This window comes from Lemur catta, chromosome 22 (assembly GCF_020740605.2).
Source record: "Lemur catta isolate mLemCat1 chromosome 22, mLemCat1.pri, whole genome shotgun sequence".
In the NCBI taxonomy this organism is placed as follows: domain Eukaryota; kingdom Metazoa; phylum Chordata; class Mammalia; order Primates; family Lemuridae; genus Lemur; species Lemur catta.
In genome coordinates this window covers 26,820,658-26,840,474 of record NC_059149.1, presented here as the reverse complement: position 1 = coordinate 26,840,474, position 19,817 = coordinate 26,820,658, and the positions used below count along the sequence as shown (strand labels likewise).

At 42.2% G+C, this 19,817-nt stretch overlaps 1 protein-coding gene across 2 annotated transcripts in view; it reads right to left on the bottom strand.

The window, feature by feature from the left end:
• The window catches only part of MSRA (methionine sulfoxide reductase A), a 273,018-nt gene that overhangs the window by 139,215 nt on the left and 113,986 nt on the right, over positions 1–19,817 (bottom strand). The window contains exon 3 of one of the 2 annotated variants that reach the window (XM_045535587.1): positions 3,740–3,859. The exons of the other annotated variant lie outside the window; for it this stretch is intronic. Within the exon in view, the coding sequence (XP_045391543.1) occupies positions 3,740–3,859 (120 nt within the window). The remainder of the gene's footprint in view (positions 1–3,739; positions 3,860–19,817) is intronic. 2 annotated transcript variants of the gene reach the window in all.

Genomic DNA, 19,817 nt, shown 5'->3' with positions numbered 1-19,817 from the left:
GTCCCCTTCGATTCAGTACAGGCTTATTTTATACTTCCATTCCCAACGGGCAACTATATTCCTAATTCTTAAGGAGCTGCTGTCCCCTTGCATCCTCTCCATATGTCAGTCTTGAGGGGCACCACGAGCTGGAGATCGCGCATCGCAAACAGACCCATCAGTGAGCCTGTTCTTGAATGTTCTGCTCAGATCTCCATCCGCAGGTCTCTGCCGAGGTCATCTCCTCTCTCAGCTGTTCCCAGAGGCTGTATCTTCTCTACGTGCCTAACTGCAACTTCAGCTCAGCTTTCAGAGTTACGGGCCCGTCAGTCTCCACATGGAAATACCGTGGAGACACGGACCGGCAACGTGTGTTGCTTCCACACTCACATACATGCTCGCTCGCATGTCCCCATCGAGGCTGTGTGCACCCACGGGTGGGGTGGGGGTGGCAAACTTGAGTCCGTGGCTCCTGGGCTGTGATCCTCGACCTGTGTGCCCACACTCTGCTCATGGAAGCTCGGGCACCTGTCAGCACACCACAGGCCGCAGGGGCGGGGTGGGGTAGAGCTAGCCCTGTGCACTGTGGTCAGCCCCTCCCTGTAGTTCTGGCACCTGTCCCATGATACCAAATGGTACAGTTAGATTCAAGAACACTTATATGTGAGAGAAGGAATTTGCACACAATCCAGGTCCTTCTGCTTCTTCTCTTGAAAAAATATAAAAATAAATTAAAAACCTTTACAAAATATTCCTGGGTTGTGATCAAACTGAATTGCCAACCCCAGAGTAAGCAATTTGGACATTAATGTGAATACTAGAGTATAGACTAGTATTTCTGCCACAGTGAATGAACCTGGGCAATTATGACGTTTCTTACCAGAGCCTTGGTTTTGCTGTGGTTTTGTGTGTGTGTTTTGTTTTTTATCTTTCAACGCAGACCCCTCCAGGGCCGACTTGTTCAGCAAGGCTTTGAGCACCAGGGGCTTCAGAGGGGAGGCCCGCCAGTATAACCTGCTTTCTGTTTCCCCCACCCCTCTCCTCGGTCAGAAATCTTTAATTAGCTGGTTACATAATTACTCTAGCTGGAGACCTTATTTGTTCTCCTTCCTGCTATTCCCAGGGATCCGAAGGCTCTACCATTTCTGTGCCAGAGGGACCTTTCTATCATAGCTTCTCTCTGCCTTTTTGTTTTTCCCTTTTATGATCAGAACAAAAAAAAAAAAAAAAAGGCCTAGGGAAAGAAATCATCTCTCCTTCTGCGTCTGGGTAAGACCCTATAACTCCCTCTCTCCAATCAGGAACAAGTTTCCATGACAACCATGCTTCCCAATGCCACCGCTAACTTAGCAGGTAGCCCCCGTATCAAACAGAGAGTTCTTTACCAGCCTCCGTGGGTTCTGTGCCTTACCACTGCCACGGGCCCCTCACACACCAGCTGTTTGCACGAACCGGATCTTAAAAGGGTTTTGCCCTTTTTCCTTCTAAACATAAGAAAGACAAGAACAAAATTCCTTGGCATTTTCCTGACAGCAATCATTAAAAAGCACACCCACATACTCGGAAGTATAGTAGGGGGATAGGCAGGGAAGAGGATTTGTGGGTTGGTGGAGGAAGCGCACAGATGGGTGGAGAATCGCTGGGCTGCAGCGGCAGCCGGGTGACTTACACCCCGGTCAGTGACATAAACTCTGGGCTGAGAGCTACAGAGAGAGGGATTCCCGCCGTGCATGACCTTGGGTAAGTTACTTATCCCCTCTGAGCCTCGACACTCCCTCCTACAAGACAGAAACTAAGACACTTCGTGGAACTGTTTGGAAAAAAGCAAAGACAGAAAAAGTGCTTATTAGGGTGTCTGGCTCATAGTAGGGATCCGACACGTGGCAGTTACCACGCTGTTACCGTTTGGGTAAAGAGTTGAACTAGAAACAGTCTGAGCAAACAAGCCATTGCAATGTTCTAATTGATTATTAGCATCTTTCTGGTTGAGGATAATAGGTGCAACAGTAGATATTTGGGGGTTTTCTTAGCAACCTTTTTCTCTTAGGCCATTAAGTCATGTCTGGAATTACAGGAATGAATCTATTCATTTCCATGCCTAAGACTTGAGAGGATACACCTGGGCGATCTCCACGGTTCGTCGGAATCTCTATTTATAGCTCTGCCTGAGCGTTTGTTTAATTTTGAAACAGAAGTAAAAAAAAAAAAAAAAAAGAATAGATTAACCATTAAAGTATTTGTTCGAAATTCCACATTCTCAATACCAATCAGAATGTTTCAATTCTTCTCTAAAGGTAAGAAAAACAAGAATATGCATATTTGTATAATATTTTCATTGTTGTGTAGCTCAAATTTCATTTCAGAATCAGAATTCATATTGTAGCAAACAAGTCAACACGCTTCCCACCCCACAGGCTCCCACCCCGGCCCCTCCCCGCCACACTGCCGGCACCTCAGGGGGCAGAGAGCATCCTCCACAAATAACACAATTCAAGACTTGACTTTAAAAAGATAAGACTGTTTACCTATTTTTTAAATCCCATTTCTGTCAATATGGTGGACTGCAGATCTAGATAAACTCTCCCTGTTGATACCTCTTAAGATGGTGAATAAAACACTCCTTTAGAAAATTGTTTTAAATGCTACCTGCGCTGGCAGGAAAGTAAAGGAAATCCTTGAGGGCCCGAAACAAATCCCGACAGGTAGTCTGGTAATCCAGCTAGAATTTGCCACAGGGGCGTCTGCCTATCCTGTTAGCCTAGAGCACAGGTCGGTAAATGTTTTCCTGCAAAGGGCCAGACAGAAAATATTTCAGGTTTTGCAGACCATAGCGTCTGTTGCAACCACTCAAGTCTGCCACTGTGGCATGAATGCACTCATAGATGTAATCTAATATGTAAACAAAAAAGTAATAATAATGGGCATGGCTATGTTGCGATGCAAATGTATTTATACGGACAGGCAGCAAGCAAGATTTGGCCTCTGGGCCACACGGTGCTGATCTGTGCATTACAGCATGGCTTTTAATGCTCTTCCCTCCAGAAAACATGTCTGGTCCATGTTGCGTCTGTCCCACGTGTAGACGGTTGCAGTAATGGTCCTGATTTCTCCACACCTCCCTACCTCCCTGTCTCCCTGCCTTTGGGGAGCCCATTCCACATGGACTCTGGGCTAGACCATGTCACTTGCATTGGCAATGGGATAATAGCAAACATGACATGCAGAACGAGCTCGTCCTCTCTTGCTGCTCCTGGGTTCTCTGCATCCACCACCGTGTGAATTAGCCCAGTCCAGTGTGCTGAAGACACATGGTCCATCGTCCCCATCATCTCAGCCAACGGTAAGCACCAGTTGCCAGATATATGAGTGAAACCAGCCTAGGCCAACTAGTCCCCACACAACCCACCAATTGACCAAAGCCACGGGAGTGAGTCCAGGGGAGACTAGCAGAAGAAACACCAAGCTGAGCACAGCCTAATTTTTGGATCATCAGAATCATAAGCTGATAAAATGATTGTTTTAAGCCACTAAGTTTTAGGGTGGTTGTTCCACAGCAAAAGCTAAATGATACATTTCATAGGAAGTTTATCATCTTCTAAAAATACAAAGTGAGAGGCCGATAAGTATATTTCCAGAAATGGTAAAAGACTGAGGAAACATATAAAAATTGTATTTCCATTTTAAAGAAATTGTCACCCAACAGCAAGGACAAAACCTCCCTTGTTTCTCCTACTAATGTGACAATGCAAATTCTTCCTACCTGAGCAGACTTCTTTATAAGTAGGATTAGAAGTATAGCCTCCTGCAAAACCAACTTGAGTTGAATACACTCCTTTCAAGATCCAGAATTTCCTTTCAGCTCCCCAGAAACAGCCCATTCCTTAAAAACAAACAAACAAACAAAAAAAACGACTAATCATTTATCCAAAACAAGATGGTCATTACACATTACCTGTTTAACTAGAAAAGAGAAGCTTCTCCTGTCATTTGGTAATCAAAAATGACTAAGATTTCCTTTTAAAGAAGGAGAGTTTATAACACTGGTAAATAATTTTACTTAAGGTTATTTGTATAGAAGTATCTCTTTGCTTTAGCTATGCAAAAACTTAGAAAGCCTCAAATTTAATGGAGTTAGTATATCTATACCTTTCCAAATAACATAATAAAAGAATAATTGTATTTTATGAATCAATTCAACACTCAACTCATAACTTGCATTCATAGAAATTTACTTAATGATCAACTTTCTTGTCATGCTTTTTTAAAAAAAATATTTTAATGAAGAATTATACTACTAAATTATTTATTTCAGCAGGAAAACTTTCAAAATCAACATAGATTGATACAATATTTGCAATTAACAATCTCACATATGTGTCCAGTTTTTAAAAATTTCTATAAACTTGCATGTAATAAATCACTGCTCACCCAAAAGTATATTTTTCTGAGTTCTATTTCCAAATATAACGAATGAGGGTGGGTGTGTGTGGAGGGGAGGCAGGGAAGGAGAGAATAACATCAAACTCAAAAAATGAGCATTCCACTCAACTAGCAAACATTGTTTTCATACCAGTAGTTACTGAATCTCTTTGAACATATGATAAAAATCAAGGCCCATCTTCCAAGAATGCACATCCTCACACATAGCGAGAATGCCGTGTTCCATTTCCTTGGGCGTCCAATAAAGAACCCCCATTTCCTACTGTAAGTTTCTAAATTGACCAGCACAACTGCTGTTCTATGGCCCATCTGTGGATGTTAGCAAGATTACCGCCTCGCTCACATTTTATATGGCTTTATGAAGTCACAGAGGGCTGTGATCTTGGGTGGAACAACAGTTGGTAAATTAAGATATGCCTTTGACTCCTGCAATCACTTGATCTGCTAGATTCAATGACAGAGATAAAAAGAAAAATTACAAGTTTACTGAAATTCTTGACACTTGTTAATATTCTACATCAAAAATTCAAAGCAACAACAAAACCCAAAAAGCAATAATGTACAAAAATATTCCGTTTGCTAAAATGTGAGGGGAAATCTACTAACCAAAAATAGGTTAACAGTTAAAAAATATTGTAGAGCCAAATAATAAAATTCATTGCAGTAAAAAAATTACTGTTGTGTTAATGCTGCAACATAGAAGTATGTATATGATTCTATCATAATTATCCCAAAGCTAAATTAAAAAGGAAAAAACACAATTATATGCATGTTTTTATTATAACTATAAAAAAATTTCACACCAAAATAGACTGGAAGGAAATATACTAAAGTTATTACTATGATTATATTACAGTGGTGGCGTTTTAGGAATATTTTTTCATTGTTCAAATTTTCCCGTAATAAATTACTATTGCTTTAAAAATGAAAAATACATACATTTTTAAAGAAAAGCAAAAAATTCCAGGAAATAACATAAGCACAGGCATCATTGGAGTTACACCCTGCTGTATCATTTTTCCTGTTCATAAGTGAATTGTTTGCTCCCAGTGAATATAAATAAATATTTACTTAGCGTCTATAAAAATTAAGTATCTCCAGGTCTCTCGTGAATTGATTCACTATTAATTTCACTTCGTCGGGTTCCCTGGGATGAGCAATGAGGACAGGAACTCTCTGGAGAAGCCCAGGCAAAAGGCGAGCTGCATAGCTCTGCTGAACGTATGTGGCCACAAGGCTCCCAGGAGCTTCCTTGCGCTCTGGTTTGACAGGATGTTCCGGGCTCATCTTGTACATTTCCTACTCTTGACTCAGAATCAACCATTTCTCTAAGAAGCCGCCTTCTTTTAAATGGGAAAAGGCATTTCAAGACCATGACCTGGGTACTAGTGAAGCTTACCGCAAAGTGCTCAACCATGGAACTTCCCATCAAAAGCTAAGTCCCATTAGACTCTCCAAAGCACAAGGTCACGTGTGTATGCCCCCGACCCATGCTAAAGTAGGAGTTGTACATCCGGGATCACACCCAGGCAGGACCGGGGACATGAGCAAACCACACGGATGGGCAGCCGGACCCGCAGCTTCTCCAGTGCACAGCTCTAGCGGGGAAAGACAGGTAAGAAGCACTGAAGCTAACAGGGAGATGAGGTAGTAAGTTAGAAGGTAAAAAGAGCTTTAAAGCAAAGAAAAGAAAGCAAATCAGAGCAAGTTAAGGAGATCAGGAGGGCTGGAGGGCACAATTTTCAATAAGCTGTCCAGGGTGGGACTCAAAGAGAAAGTAACTGCAAACACAGACCTGAAGGCAGGGAGGCAGCCCCCCACTCAGACACCTGGGTACAGGGCAGAGGCCACAGCCCTGCACAGGCACCGAGAAGGGGCCTGCTATGTTTAGGGGGCAGGAGGGAAGCCAGCGTAGCTTGCGTGGAGTGATCAAGCAGGAAGTAGTGGGACACAAATCGGCTAAGCCAGATCACGCAGAGCCTTTGGGATCATTAATGACTTTGAATTTTACTCCAAGAGAAATGGACAGCCAGTGCTGAGTTTTGAACAGCAGTGGAGATGACAAAACTTATGTTTTACGCAAGACCACTCTGGCTGAGGACAGACTAGAGTGAACCCATCGCAGAAGCAGGGAACTTGTCAGGAAACCGCGGTTCTACTCCAGGTGAGTGACAAGGGCAGTGTAGACCAGGTGGCAGAAGAGAAGTCATGAGTCACCATCAGATTCTGGGTATATTTTGAAGACAGAGCCAAAAGAATTTCTTGACAGATTGGGCGCAGGGTTTGAGAGGGAGAGAGGGTTATGGTTAAGTCTAAGACCATTGGCTTGAGTGCGGAACACAGTGGATGGAGTAGATTTATAGGGAAGGTCAGGGCTTGTCATCACTCTAGTTTTCATGAGTAAATATTCCATGTGCACTTCAAAAGTATAAAATTTCTCTCTATATATTTCTTGCATACACAGTTTTACAGACACTTATATACAAGCTTGTCAAGTCATTACTTGAATCATTTTTATTTAATTTTCTCACAGATTGGGTGATGCGGATTCATGGAGATTTAATTAAAATTTCCTTCAATGATTGGGAACTTTTCAATTTCTCTTTTAATTCTGTCAGGTTTTGTTTCATATAGTTTTATGCTATGCTATTAATATATACAAGTCTATTATTATTTTACCTTGTCAGTATTATTCCTTTTATTACAGTTTAGTAGCTCTTTCTAAAGCTAAGACTTTTGTTCTTAAATCTATTTTTTTCTAATATTATGATCCTCACATTAACTTCCTTTGTATATATATCTGGAATATCTTCTCCCATTCTTCATTTTTAACCTTTCCATGTATCTTTGTTTTAGATGTATTTCTTGTAAACAGCATATTACAGGATTTTGGTTTGTACCCAGTTTGATAATCTCTGAGTCTTATTAGTGATTTTAATATATTTACTGATTATTTATATACTTAAACTTATTTCCATAACCTTATTTTGTGTTTTCTACGTATCCTCTTCTTGCACTTTGATTTTATTCCCCTCACTTTCTATCTTCTGTTAGTCTTTTCTTTCCTGACTTACACCATGCCCCCCAACTACTGATTTCATCAATACTTTTTTTTAATCTATTTTTTTTGCTATAACATAATTTAGCAAGACATCATCAGTACTTCAGAGATGATACTCCATTGTCTTCTCATGTTCATTGGCACTGATAAGTCTGCTGTCAGTTTAACATTCATTCCTTTGTAGGCAATCTGTCTTTTCCTGGAATTTTTAAAATTCTTTTCATCCATCTTAGTATTCTGGGGTTTAATTATGATTATGACATATCTAAGTGTCAATAAATTTTATTTATCTTGCTTAGGGCTTAAAATGTACTTTTGATATGATGATTCATGTCTTTCTTTAGTTCTAGAAAATCCTCAGTTATTAATATTATATTCTCAAATATTGCTTCCCTACCATTTCTCCCATTCTACTTCTCTGGAACTCCTTTTACATGTCAGTTGAGATGTCTCAATTTATCCTTTGTGTCACTTATCTGTCAACTGATTGATTGATTCCCCTTTTCCCTGCTCTACCTGCATCAGAACTATTCACTAGAATCATGAACTAAGTCCTTCGTCAACTGGGTTCAATCTAAAAATTCCATCTGTAGAATTATTTCAATAGCTATTTTTTAAATTCCAGGTTTTATAATTAGCACTTTTGATTTATTTTGCCTATTTTCTGTCATACTTTCTTGTTGTTTCTTCATTTATCTCTTCGAATATCCTAAACATATATATTTTAAAATGTTTTTCAATTTGTTCCCTGAAATTAATTTCATGAGTGAATTTATATGTCATTTATTAATATTGTTGGCTTCTTCCTTTGCATTGGATTATTCACACGCTTTGGAGTTTTGGTTTTCAGGCTCATTTTTAGCCATTGCAGACACACATGTGTGCAACCTTGGGCAGAAGGCAGGAAACAAAAGCATTTTCAAGTTGCACCTACATGAAGGTAATCAGAACTCCCAGGGTTGCCTGCCATAGCAGGAGCTGTAACAAGAGATTGATGATCCCTAGAGAGCCTCAATTAGAGCATAAGAGGTTATCTTTTACAGGAAATATCTAAATTGCTCCTTAAGGAATATTTTCTCCCAAGGTGGTACTGATGACAGTGGTTTGAGAACTGTCCCTTGGAAGTCACAGATGCAATAAATTCATTTGTCACTGCCACCACCACCCACCTCCAGGAACTTCTAAAAAGCCATCTACATTCTGTAGGAATAAAGTTTTGAATTGAAGGGAAAAAAATGTCCAAACATACGTCATGATTTAAGCACTCAGAGACTTAAAGAATACATCAAAATTACAACTGTGTCACTGTATCATATTTACATTTTTGGCACAATCATCACTTGATAAGAACTTATCAAAAGTCCCACTGGATTTTTTTTATTTAGAACTACCTTTAGATTCCTGCATTTCTAGTCAAAGTTTTTATCCATCATTTCTCATGAATATCTGTGCCTGTGGGATTTTTTATATTTGTGGGAATTATTTTATTTTTCCCTTAAGATTTGTGATACTCACATGAAATCCTCAGAATTTTAAAGAAAGTTCAAATGTTCACAAAGCCCTTTTCCAAAACATACTGATACTCAAATTTTTTACCTGACCAGTAAAGATCTGTGATTGTTAAAATGTTATTTTCTAAAAATAAGTGTGCAGCTGACCACTACAGCTCTCGAAAGGCGGTCTTCCAGACCTGCCATGTCCTTAGGGATTCATGACACAAATTGGGTAGGGCAAGTTCTGCTAACTAGTATACCCAATTTGCTAACTAGCACACCCTATTCCCTGTTAACTAGCATACCCCATTCTCTAACTCTTCCTGCTAAGGGTACCAGTGAATAACAAACCCTCAGACAACAGATGGGGTAGGAAGAGCAGTCTGTCTTGTCACAGTGGAAACCAACAGGGAAGCCGGCCTCCCATTAGAACATGTGCAGTCACCACATGTTCCTTCGGCGTCTTATCCAAATGCTCCCTCTCTTCCAGCTCTCTCCCCTACTTTTAGACTTCACGCAGAACACAGCCACGTTCACAATAATTCCCAGGGCTGCCTCCACCACTGGGATCCTAGAAAGTGAGACCCAATAGCCGGAGGGGCCTGGCCATCCCGCTCCAAGGCTGTGCACTCCGTCCCAGCTCCTTCACAGGTGCGGGCAGTGCGAGGGGTAACAAAATCACTTTGCCTGTTTTAGCTTGCTGTACGACATACACTTTACACTCTCCTTTTTATACTTTTAAAGCAGCCTTTTTCTATATAGTTCAAACCACATATCATCCATCTGAAAATGACTCTTAAATCGAGAGGCCTGACCCCTGACCACTCACCTAAGAAAACTTCAGAAAGGCAGACATTGCCAACTCCCTGCTGGGGGCCGGGGGGTCTCCACCCAGACGGCTCCCTGACACCTGAAACTCATTATAGCTAACACCAAACTGATGCCCAAGCCAGCGTCTTCTGATGTCTCTATTTGTTGTCACTGCATTGCCATTTTCCTAGGCCTTTAATAAGAAAGCTCGGAGTCACCTGTGTCCTCCCTTTTACTTGTCTCATCCTAAACAGTGACCTCATCTCACAAATTCTCTCTTTTCCCTTCCCAGCTGGATGACAGCAGCCTCCCCTTCCTCCAGGCTGGCTCCGTCACTGTCACGGTCTTTCTCCTCCCTTCCACGTTGGCCCCCACCACACGCACTCTCAGACGTGTCATCTTCCTTCTCTGAAACCACGAACCAACATTATGCAAGAATCTTAAAAGTGATAATGTCTTCTGATCCTATGACTCCACTTTGAAGAAACAGTGCTTAGGAAATATTTTTAATAGGCAAGCACTGATTTTCAGAAATGTTTCTAACAGCCTTATTTATAATAATAAAAAATGTGAGACAACCTACATATTCACTATTAGAGAAAGTATTTAATAAATGCTGATCCACCCATAATTTAGAATACAGTATTGTGCAGCCATTTTTCTAAGGTTATTTAATGGCATGGAAAAGTGTTCAAAATATAACGTTAAGAAGAAAAAGGCAGGATATAAAAGTGTCTGAAGAAATTTTTCATATTTGATTTAATGTAAATACACTGAAAAACAGATTCAAGGGAAATGAACCCAAATGTTAATAGTGGTTATTATTTCTGACTAGGGTCACGGGTGATTTTTATTTTCTTCATACTCCTTAGTATTATTCAAATTTCTATAAGTATGAATTCCAACTGTCATAATCAAAGGAAGTTTTTAAAAAATGTTTATATAGATTGATAAATAGTTTGGAAAACACCAACGAAATGTTGGAATAATGGTTGCCTCTGGTTGTTCTCTTTTGTGTTTTTATATATTTACCAAATTTTCTCTAATGAGCATGTCACTTTTATAACCAACAAAATTAAGGCAGTTAAAACTCTAACACCCACACCCTTCCCTCAGCCAAACCGAACCTCTGCCCCATGACCATCCCCTGTCCTGGCCCACACCTGGTCTCTTCCTGTGGAAACCCCACCCATCCACCCAGAATCATTTCAGATACCACCTTCTCCCTAAGTCTTTCCAGAATGCCCACCAGATACAAATCTCTCCTTTGGGACCCAAAGCACTGCCAAGTCCTCTTAACTCAGGCGTGTGCACAGTCTACCCTGTGGAATGAGTTCTGCCGCAGGGACGGACCCTTGGCAGAATCACCACTGCACGTGCAAGGCCAGGCTCACCAGGCGCAGCACAGTTCTCCAGGCTGTGGAAGGCAGGAGGTTGCCAGCTGGACTAGACAATGACAAAGGATTAAACAGCCAGCAGCACCTCAATTCAAGAGAACCAGACTCCTCCTGAGGACATCAGGAGGCTGGGAGTGAGCTGTGGGACTTCAACGGCCCCACAAGTATGTCCAACAGCTGGCCTGGGGCAAAGAAAAGAAAGCCTTAGGGAAAAAAAAATTAGCATTCAGTCTGCCAAAGAGGCATCCTTTAGTTATGTTCTGTTTCCCAGATGTGTCTGTCCACGGGTGCTCCCCTTCTCTAAGGTACTTGGAGCTTGACTTTCCCTTCTGAAGTGGGAGAGAGATCCACGGAATTTCAACGAACAAATGACCGTGACATTTGCAGCGGGTGTTGATTAACGCAGTAGACTGATTTCAGTTGCAGCTTGATCCTAGGAGAAAATGTAGGACATATGGATGTGGGAAAGAGGCCCCAGAAGGAGAAATCTTCCTGAAAGGTCCCCAAGGCAATCTGCAGCCACAATGTGACCCTCTTCTTGGCTTTCTTGAGAATCAGGAGAGCTTCCACCAAGTACTGAATCTGCACGTGGTATCAGAGGCGACAGGGACGTGGGCCCCACTGGAAACATTCCATCCTCACCTCATGAGTGGCAGAATTACAGAAATCAAAAGACCGAAAAGGGTCATCACATAAAAAGAGAGTTGAGACTCAAAGGATTGATTAGGGGTTTTTAGGGGAGACCAGAGATGTGAACATAAAAAAATAAAATTTCTTTTCCCACAAAAGAAACGGTGCTGATCCCTCAGTAAGCTTGGTCCTGGGGCCACATCTGAGGATGTTTTCGCTCATCGTATGTGAAGCATAGTTCTGAAATACCTTTTTGGGTTTGTTCACGATAGGGTCTACCATGACCTATCACTGATTCTTTCCATATTATCAAGAACCTGGGCATCATGGCTGAGACCTGGGAGGATGGATGCTGGGACCACCCCAGAAAGACACCCACCAGCAAGCACCACGGTTGCTCCCAGTGTCAGCAGGCTCAACATGGAAACCTGGCCTTGGCTTCCACAACCCTTTGTCTATGTCTGGGGACACCAATGACACTAGTAGATGAAAAGCATTTTACATAATAACACCTAGTAATTATGGACACATAATGATGCAGATTATGGATTTTTGCTGGTCCTCTGCACACAAGAGTTTAGGGAATGTTCACAGGTTCTTTCATCACTATTCACACTGTTTGGGCCTAAGCTATGCCAAGCTAGATGTGGCTCAAACATGACGCTTCCACTGAATGTGACTTCCTAGGGTTTCCGTGGTAACATTCCTCCTTATTCCTGGGAAAATAGAACTGGCACTGTTTGATTTTGATGGCCTTAAAATAAAATTTACACTGCACTGGACCTATGAAATTTCATTCATGGGAATTATTTTACCTTTATTTACTTTATTTTTACACAGCGTCATTCCAAAAGATTTTGAGACACTTACAAAAAAAAAAAAAAAACATGCATGAGGTAGGTAGGAGATTAAAAAATAAGTGGGCCAGTAAATATCTCCCCTGCTTCAGCCCCAAAGTATTTGGCAGTGATAACCACGGGCAGTTTCACCCACTCCGTGGAAATCGGAAGGATGGAAAATGCACTCTGATAAATGTCTCCTGCTGCTCTCAAGCTCATTCCCGACGTTAAGCTGAGGCATGTGAAAGCACTCCAGGTCAAACAGCCCAGCTGGTAATCTTCGCTATGGGCAGCATTCCGGAGCAGGTTTTGTAATTTCTTGACTGCTTATCCATTTTCACCATTTCAATATTTTGAAAGCACTGCATATTGGGAACCAGAAACTTCTCCAGTCCTCAGGGCCTTTGTAGAGCTGGTTTTTTTAATCCTGGGCTGCCGAGACTCAAACCCGCACGGCAACGTGTCCCCCGGTTACAAGATCGGGGGCAAGAACAAGAGAGAGCGCTGCTCCTTAGACACAGCTTTGCCCGAGAAACTACCTTCTGCCACCTGACTTTGTGCCTGCTTCTTGCTCTTCCCCAGTCTGCGGAGGCAATCTGTCTGCTGCGGCAATCTGTCTGCTGCGATTTATAGCTCCAAGTATTCAACCAAACGGTTACACATGTCAATAATTTGGTTAAATGCCCAAGTGAAGATGGTCATTCAGTCAAACTAAAGAAGTTTCCATCACTTGTTAAATCGCTTTTGACTTAACCAACTATCCATATCTATGCTTCTGACGCACAAGTATACACGTAGCCCATGCGCAGATATATGGAGCAAAATGATAGGAGAAAAACCGAGCATTTATCTTGCTTGCCTAATCAATCTGGATCTCACGGTAACCAGCTGATAAAGGCAAGTTTCTTTTTATAGAAATATTCCAGCTCATGCATATAGGAAAATGCTAGAATAAGAATATCTTGCAGCCACTAATAAGATAATGGATTGAGGCAATGACCAGCAAAGGGCTGCTAATGCCACCAAAAGAGAAAAAAAGCAGTCATTAAATGATTTATACACCACACTTAGAGACTCCGATCAAGATTCTAACTCCCAATTTGTGGAAAATAGAGAGCAAGCGTGATCATTCAATCCAGACTGAGGGAAACAGTATAGGATAAATTATCCAATTTCTTGAACAAATAAATTGCAAGAAAAAAAGAGAGAGATGAGCTTCTAGATCGAAAGAGACTAAATATATCAACTAATTGCAATGTATGGACTCTGGCTCATGATTCCAACAAATGGTTTTAAAAAGCATTTATGAGACAATAAGGGAAATATGGACTCACTGATATTTGATGATTTTAACAAAGTATTTTTTTAGGTAGAATAAACAAAAAATCATTCTTATCTTTTACAGACAGACACTAAAATATTCCAGGATGAACTGATGAGGTAGCTGAAACGTGCTGCAAACCACCCGGGGCGGGGGGGGGGGGGGGTACAGGCATCTCGGGTGAGGTGCACCTGGCCACCACAGGGACCTGCGGGCCTTGTGGCTGCGGCTTCGTTACACTGGTCTATGTTTTCCACGTTTGAATTTTTCACAATGAAGAAGTAAAAAACACATACTGTTTAAAACTCAGCTAAGAGAAATATTGACAGAAAATTCCCTAAAGGATACCTAGTCCTGCGATTGTGTTAGATACCACACAACTAACCTGTGGGCTAAGCCAGAGCCACCAGCCGGGCACACTAGCACCTACACGGGTGCGTGGGCCGAGTCGTCCTGGGGGCGGGGTGTTGTCATGAGCCCAAAGAGCAGAGCAGTGTGACACATGGCCCATGGGACCCCTGTGTTGCCCACCCATCACCACATCAGTTAGGATGGTTATAATTTTTTAAAAATAAATAGCAAGTGCTGGCAAGGATGTGGAGAAGCTGGAACCCTTGTGCTTTGCTGTGGGAATGTAAAAGGACAGACATTGTGGGAAATGGGACGGCAGTTCCTCGAAAAATTAAACATAGAATTACCACGTGCTCCACCGGCTCCACCTCTGGGTATATCCACCAAAAGAACTGAAAGCAAGGGCCTGAAGAGACATCTGTACGCTCGTATTCACGGCAGCACTATTCACAAGAGCCAAAAGGTGGAAGCAATGCAAGTGCCCATGGACAGATGAGTGGACAAACAAATGTGGAATACAACATACGATGGAATGTTACCCAGCCTTTACAGAGAAGGAAATTCTAACACAGGCTACATGGATGCACCTTGAAGACATTACGCTAAGTAAAATAAGCCAGTCACAAAAGGGTAACTATTGAATGATTCCACCTATATGAGGCACCTAGAGTCAAATCCATAGAGACAGAAAGTAGAATGGGGTTATTCAGGGGCTGGGGAGAGGGAGTATAGAGTTAGTGTCTAATGGGGACAGAGTTTCAGTTTGGGAAGATAAAAAAAATTCTGGAGATAAATGGTGGTGATGGTTGTACAACAATGTGAATGTATTTACGCCACTGAACCGTATGCTTAAAAATGGTTAAAATGGTGAATTTTACATTCTGCTTATTTTATGACAATTTTTAAAAAATGAAACCAATCATATAACCAACTGATCTTTCTTCATGTTGCTGCTAGGAATCATAGAGCCACTTTGTGGCTGATTTTTATAATTTACATAAGATTATGATATACATTCTTTTTATATTTCATTCACTTTCTTTTCCTTTGGCCTAATGTTTACCTAATTTTAATGTATGTTTTCTTGCTGTGCCTTGTATATATTTTAATTTGCCTTTAACCTATTTTATAACAAGATAAATAATTGGGGAGAGTGAGAGCAAGAGAAAAAATATTATACTTTATATTATCTACATTCAATCCACGATTACTCAGTACTTTTCTTAAGAATGCTAGTTAGGTTAAAGTGAATAATGAGTAACTTTTTTAGTTTTTGTTGTTCTCCATATCTGTGTCTCTCTTCTAAAAAAGTTAATTTTAACAGAGGAGCAATTGAAATATAATTGTTTCTCCTGCCCTATTGAGTGTCTTATCTTTATAGAAATTTAAGAAATTTCTTTCATATTTGTAAAATACATTAAATAAATCTCTTTCCGATGTTCAACTGCGCTTGGGATCTCAGAGCCTCCTTCCCGTCACACCTGCGCTAAGTGCCCTGATGTGTCGTCTCAGGACACTCGGACCACAGCCCGGTGAAGCAAACAGTCTGCCCCTCATTTTACACAGGGGCATGGTGGGCAGAGCGGGAAAGACACTTGCCAGGAGTCAACAATGCTTATGCGACTCCAGTAACCTCTGGGAATTGTGAATTCTTTACAGACGTCTCCACAGCTTTTTTGTGGGGAAGGACTTCCTTCCCGGGTCTGACCTGCGTCCCCGTGGCTGAGGTTGATGGATTAGTGATCTCTCAATAAGTGAAATGTTTATTTGCTAAACGTTATTTCATTTACTCCTTTCTATAGTGGGTTCAGCTGCACCCTCCGGGCACAGAACACCCCCACCAACGCTCTGCCTTCCGTACACTAAATATACGCACCCCCGTCACCCCCCTTCTCTCTGACTCTGTACTGTCCCTTTCTGGACCAGGACAACGCAGCGGTACCACCCCAGGCGAGGCCTTACAAACCCAAAGGGATGTTCAACACGGGCTTTCAAAGGTCTCCTTCTCCTTCCATATGTTATCTGACCTCTCCACCCTCAAGAAGCAAATGAAAGTTGAGATCATCGTGTACATGAAAAAGACACCTAAAATGTTTCTTAAAATATGTCTCCAATGACCACTTATCACCCAGTAAAGGTGCTTCGAGCTAACTGGGGAGGGAGGCCCGTTTCTGTTCCCCCAAGTGCGTCCCCATTTGAGAAGTTTGCACCAGTTAGCAGCCTGCTGTTCTGACAGTCTCACGAATTTGGATTGTTCGGTTAATTATAAACACATTTCAAAGTCACTCTTCCTGGCCTTTTTCCTGGAATGAGTGACTGCCACATCGCAGCCCGCAGAATGGGCCTCCGTAGTTTCCAGTCAAGGTTCAGGGAGAAAGATGCCACACCGGGATTCGGTTATTTACCAACATCACGTTGGACGCAAGCCGATGAGACGCCAGTATATTTGCCTTTGAAGGCTGACATATTGCCTGCTGCTTCCAGTGCTGTTTTCTTGGCCGGCAGACAAATAACTGGGGATGTTTCAAAAATCACCTCCCATTCGAGTCAAGGGAAAAAAGATTTCTCGTGATTGGTTCATCTTACAGACATTGGTCTCGCTCTCCTTTGGGGTATGGAGGCAAGTGCCCCAGCGCGGGGCCCATCTCCCGGCCTCTGGCAGCCGCCTGCCCTGGGGTCAGTCCCTCCACACAGCGATTCAAGAAAAGGTCCGGAGAATGCTCGGAACCTTGGCTGTCAAAAGAGATGTGTAACATCGACACATTTTCCTGATGTCTTGGATTGGCTTTTGCTTCCCCTTGCTTGAAGAGCCCTAAGAGAATCTGACGTGGAAAACATGCTTTTCGAGTGGTTTGAGGTCACAGAGACACTGCTGCCAGGCTATTGGGATCCTGAAAACCCACAACCACCCAAGTGTTCACTGATGTTCTTCTGCTCGGTATCAATTTCTGAACATTAAGTTTCCTTCCTGCAGAACCTTACCTCTCACCAAACAGCTTAGATGTGCATTTCTAAATGACAGGATCCAAGAATTTTGAGTTAGGAGTAATTTTTTAAACAGCATTTTGACATTCTGAAACAAAGTAAATTCTCATTAGTTGAGAAGAAAGGATCTTAAAGGCTATGCAGCCCCACTTCCCCGTTGGTAAGGGAGGATCACTCTATCTTTTGAATACCTTGAGCGAGGGAGAGCTTGTCACCCTACATCACAGAGCGGTATTAGTACGATATTAAAATTACAAATGTATAATCAGATCAATCCCTGCGCTTATTGAACCAGGTTTTACAAATACAAATTACCTTTTAATCTGAAGAAACTCAGAAAGAATAAAACAATCTTTATTGAGTAAAATCTTTAAAGTTAGCATAGCGACTAGTGTTGATGCTGTAGTACATATAATCTAAGTCTACAGCATTGTAATTTTTTCATTCATTCACTTCATTTCATATATCTAAGCTCATTATTTTTCCATTTCTACTCAACTCATTGTGTATTTATCATTCTTGGTGCAATATTTTAGAACATACAATCTCATTATAGGGTGACATTATATCCCAGCTGCCTGAAGCCCTCCGTGTGTATAACTCATTATTCCAATATAATGTTTAATAGCACCCTCTTCACTCTCAAAAGCGTCCTAGTTTGGGTGACAAATTTATGTTCAAAGATTGCAAAGTTTTAAACATTTTTAATTGCACTAAAAATCTCCACGGATTAAGATTGGAATCCCCTGCCCTCCGCCTTCCACCCTTCTCAATTAACAAGCTTGTATTTTGAAGTGACCAATCTTCTGGACTGTGGAGTATTTTTAATACGGTGAGTCGCCCCTCCATCTGCAGAACCACCTCCTCGGAGGGGCTGGAGCCCGGCCCTCTGCGTGGACAGAATGGCCCACAGCCAACGGGATGTCACTTTCATTAAGATACCGAAAACTGGAGAAAACCTTTCTAAGACAGGCACAGCATGCTGGCAACAAAAGATGTTCTCCTGCTGGAGAAAGCATTCCCTCTGCTTGGCCACATTCCTTTCATCTCTGGGTGCCTCAGTTTGCCTGCCTACGAAAGAGCGCGGTGCTGCCCACTTCACAGGGCCGTGGACAGGATTAAAGGGGCGAGAGCCGCAGGGCGCTCTCAGCCGCCAGGAACAAAGACGGTAAGTAATTGAGAAACGCGCGGCTCCGCTTTTCCAGCTTGTGAGAAAAGGGCTCCCACCGACTTGAAAGGCAGCATCACGCCCGGGCAGAAGCTGCCCCCGGGAGCACAGGGCCTATTACCTCCCCCGCAAAGGAGACGGGCGCACAGAGGGGCCTGAGAGCTGCGGGGGCAGAAAAACAAGACCAGGGGGGAAAAAAAACTGACTGATGGACGACAAAAGAAAAATCTGAAAAACATGGACGTCTTGATTTAAAAATAACCTGCGAAGACTGTGTATGCCAGGAACAGGTTTGAAAGGAACCATCTATATATTCTCTGATCCCTTGATGGAACACATTCATAATTTTTCACACTGGAACGCCTTTATCCCACGCTCTTTCCATCCTTCTAATCTAAAAGGCTAGCGGGCAGTTCAGTGGTCCCTTGCGGAGTGGACTGAATTCCAAAGTTCCTATTTGTACAGCTTTCTGCACTCAAATGATTAACCGCTAGACAATGAAACTATACTTGGTGACACTATTTTGGCATAAAATATTAACACCCCCCCCCCCAAGGCTGAAGGATGGGTTGGGACAAGTACAAAGTGCCATAGTTTGGGGTAACTCACGGTCAAGGAGATGTAAGACATCCTCCTGTTCATTAACACAGGCTACTAAAATCGAATGGGGGAAAATGAGAACAGTAGGAGATGTTGCCCCAAGCAGTGTTTTCCCGGCAAAGGCTGCATCTCGAGAACTCTTCAGAGCACTCTGGGAATGCATAGAAGTTTACAAATCAATTTGCTAAATTGGCTTGGCTGGAAATCATGCTTTTGTGCGTGGGTCCCGCTGAAAGGCATCTCTGAATCTACCAGGCCCTCCTAGGGCACTGTCAACCGATGCAGAGAGAGTCCAGGGACATCGTGAAAAGAACATGGATTCATGGTCAGTTAGACTTGGGCTCAAACTCTAGCTCCACCTACCTGGCCAGGTGACTCTGGATAAGTCAGGAGATCTCGCTGAGAAGAGGACTACATGAGCCCACCAGCCTTGCAAGGTGCTGGCAAGATGAAATGCCCGATATATCCTAGAGTCAAGCACTGTGCTAAGTTTGACTCTTGTCAGTGCAGAGATAACCCAGAATGGCAGAAGCTCACCCCCCCCAACCCCCAAAATCTCTCATTGCACTGTAGGCCAGGTGGACAAGTGACAGAAAGAGAGGACAGTTTTTGAGAACATTAATATGAAATGCTTGCATATACTTAACCAAAATAGGGCCTTAATTTAAGTATCTGGAAGAGCCAAACTGAAGTTCTAAAGTAAGAATTCTTAGATGTCAAACATATTCCATTTTGTGATCTGT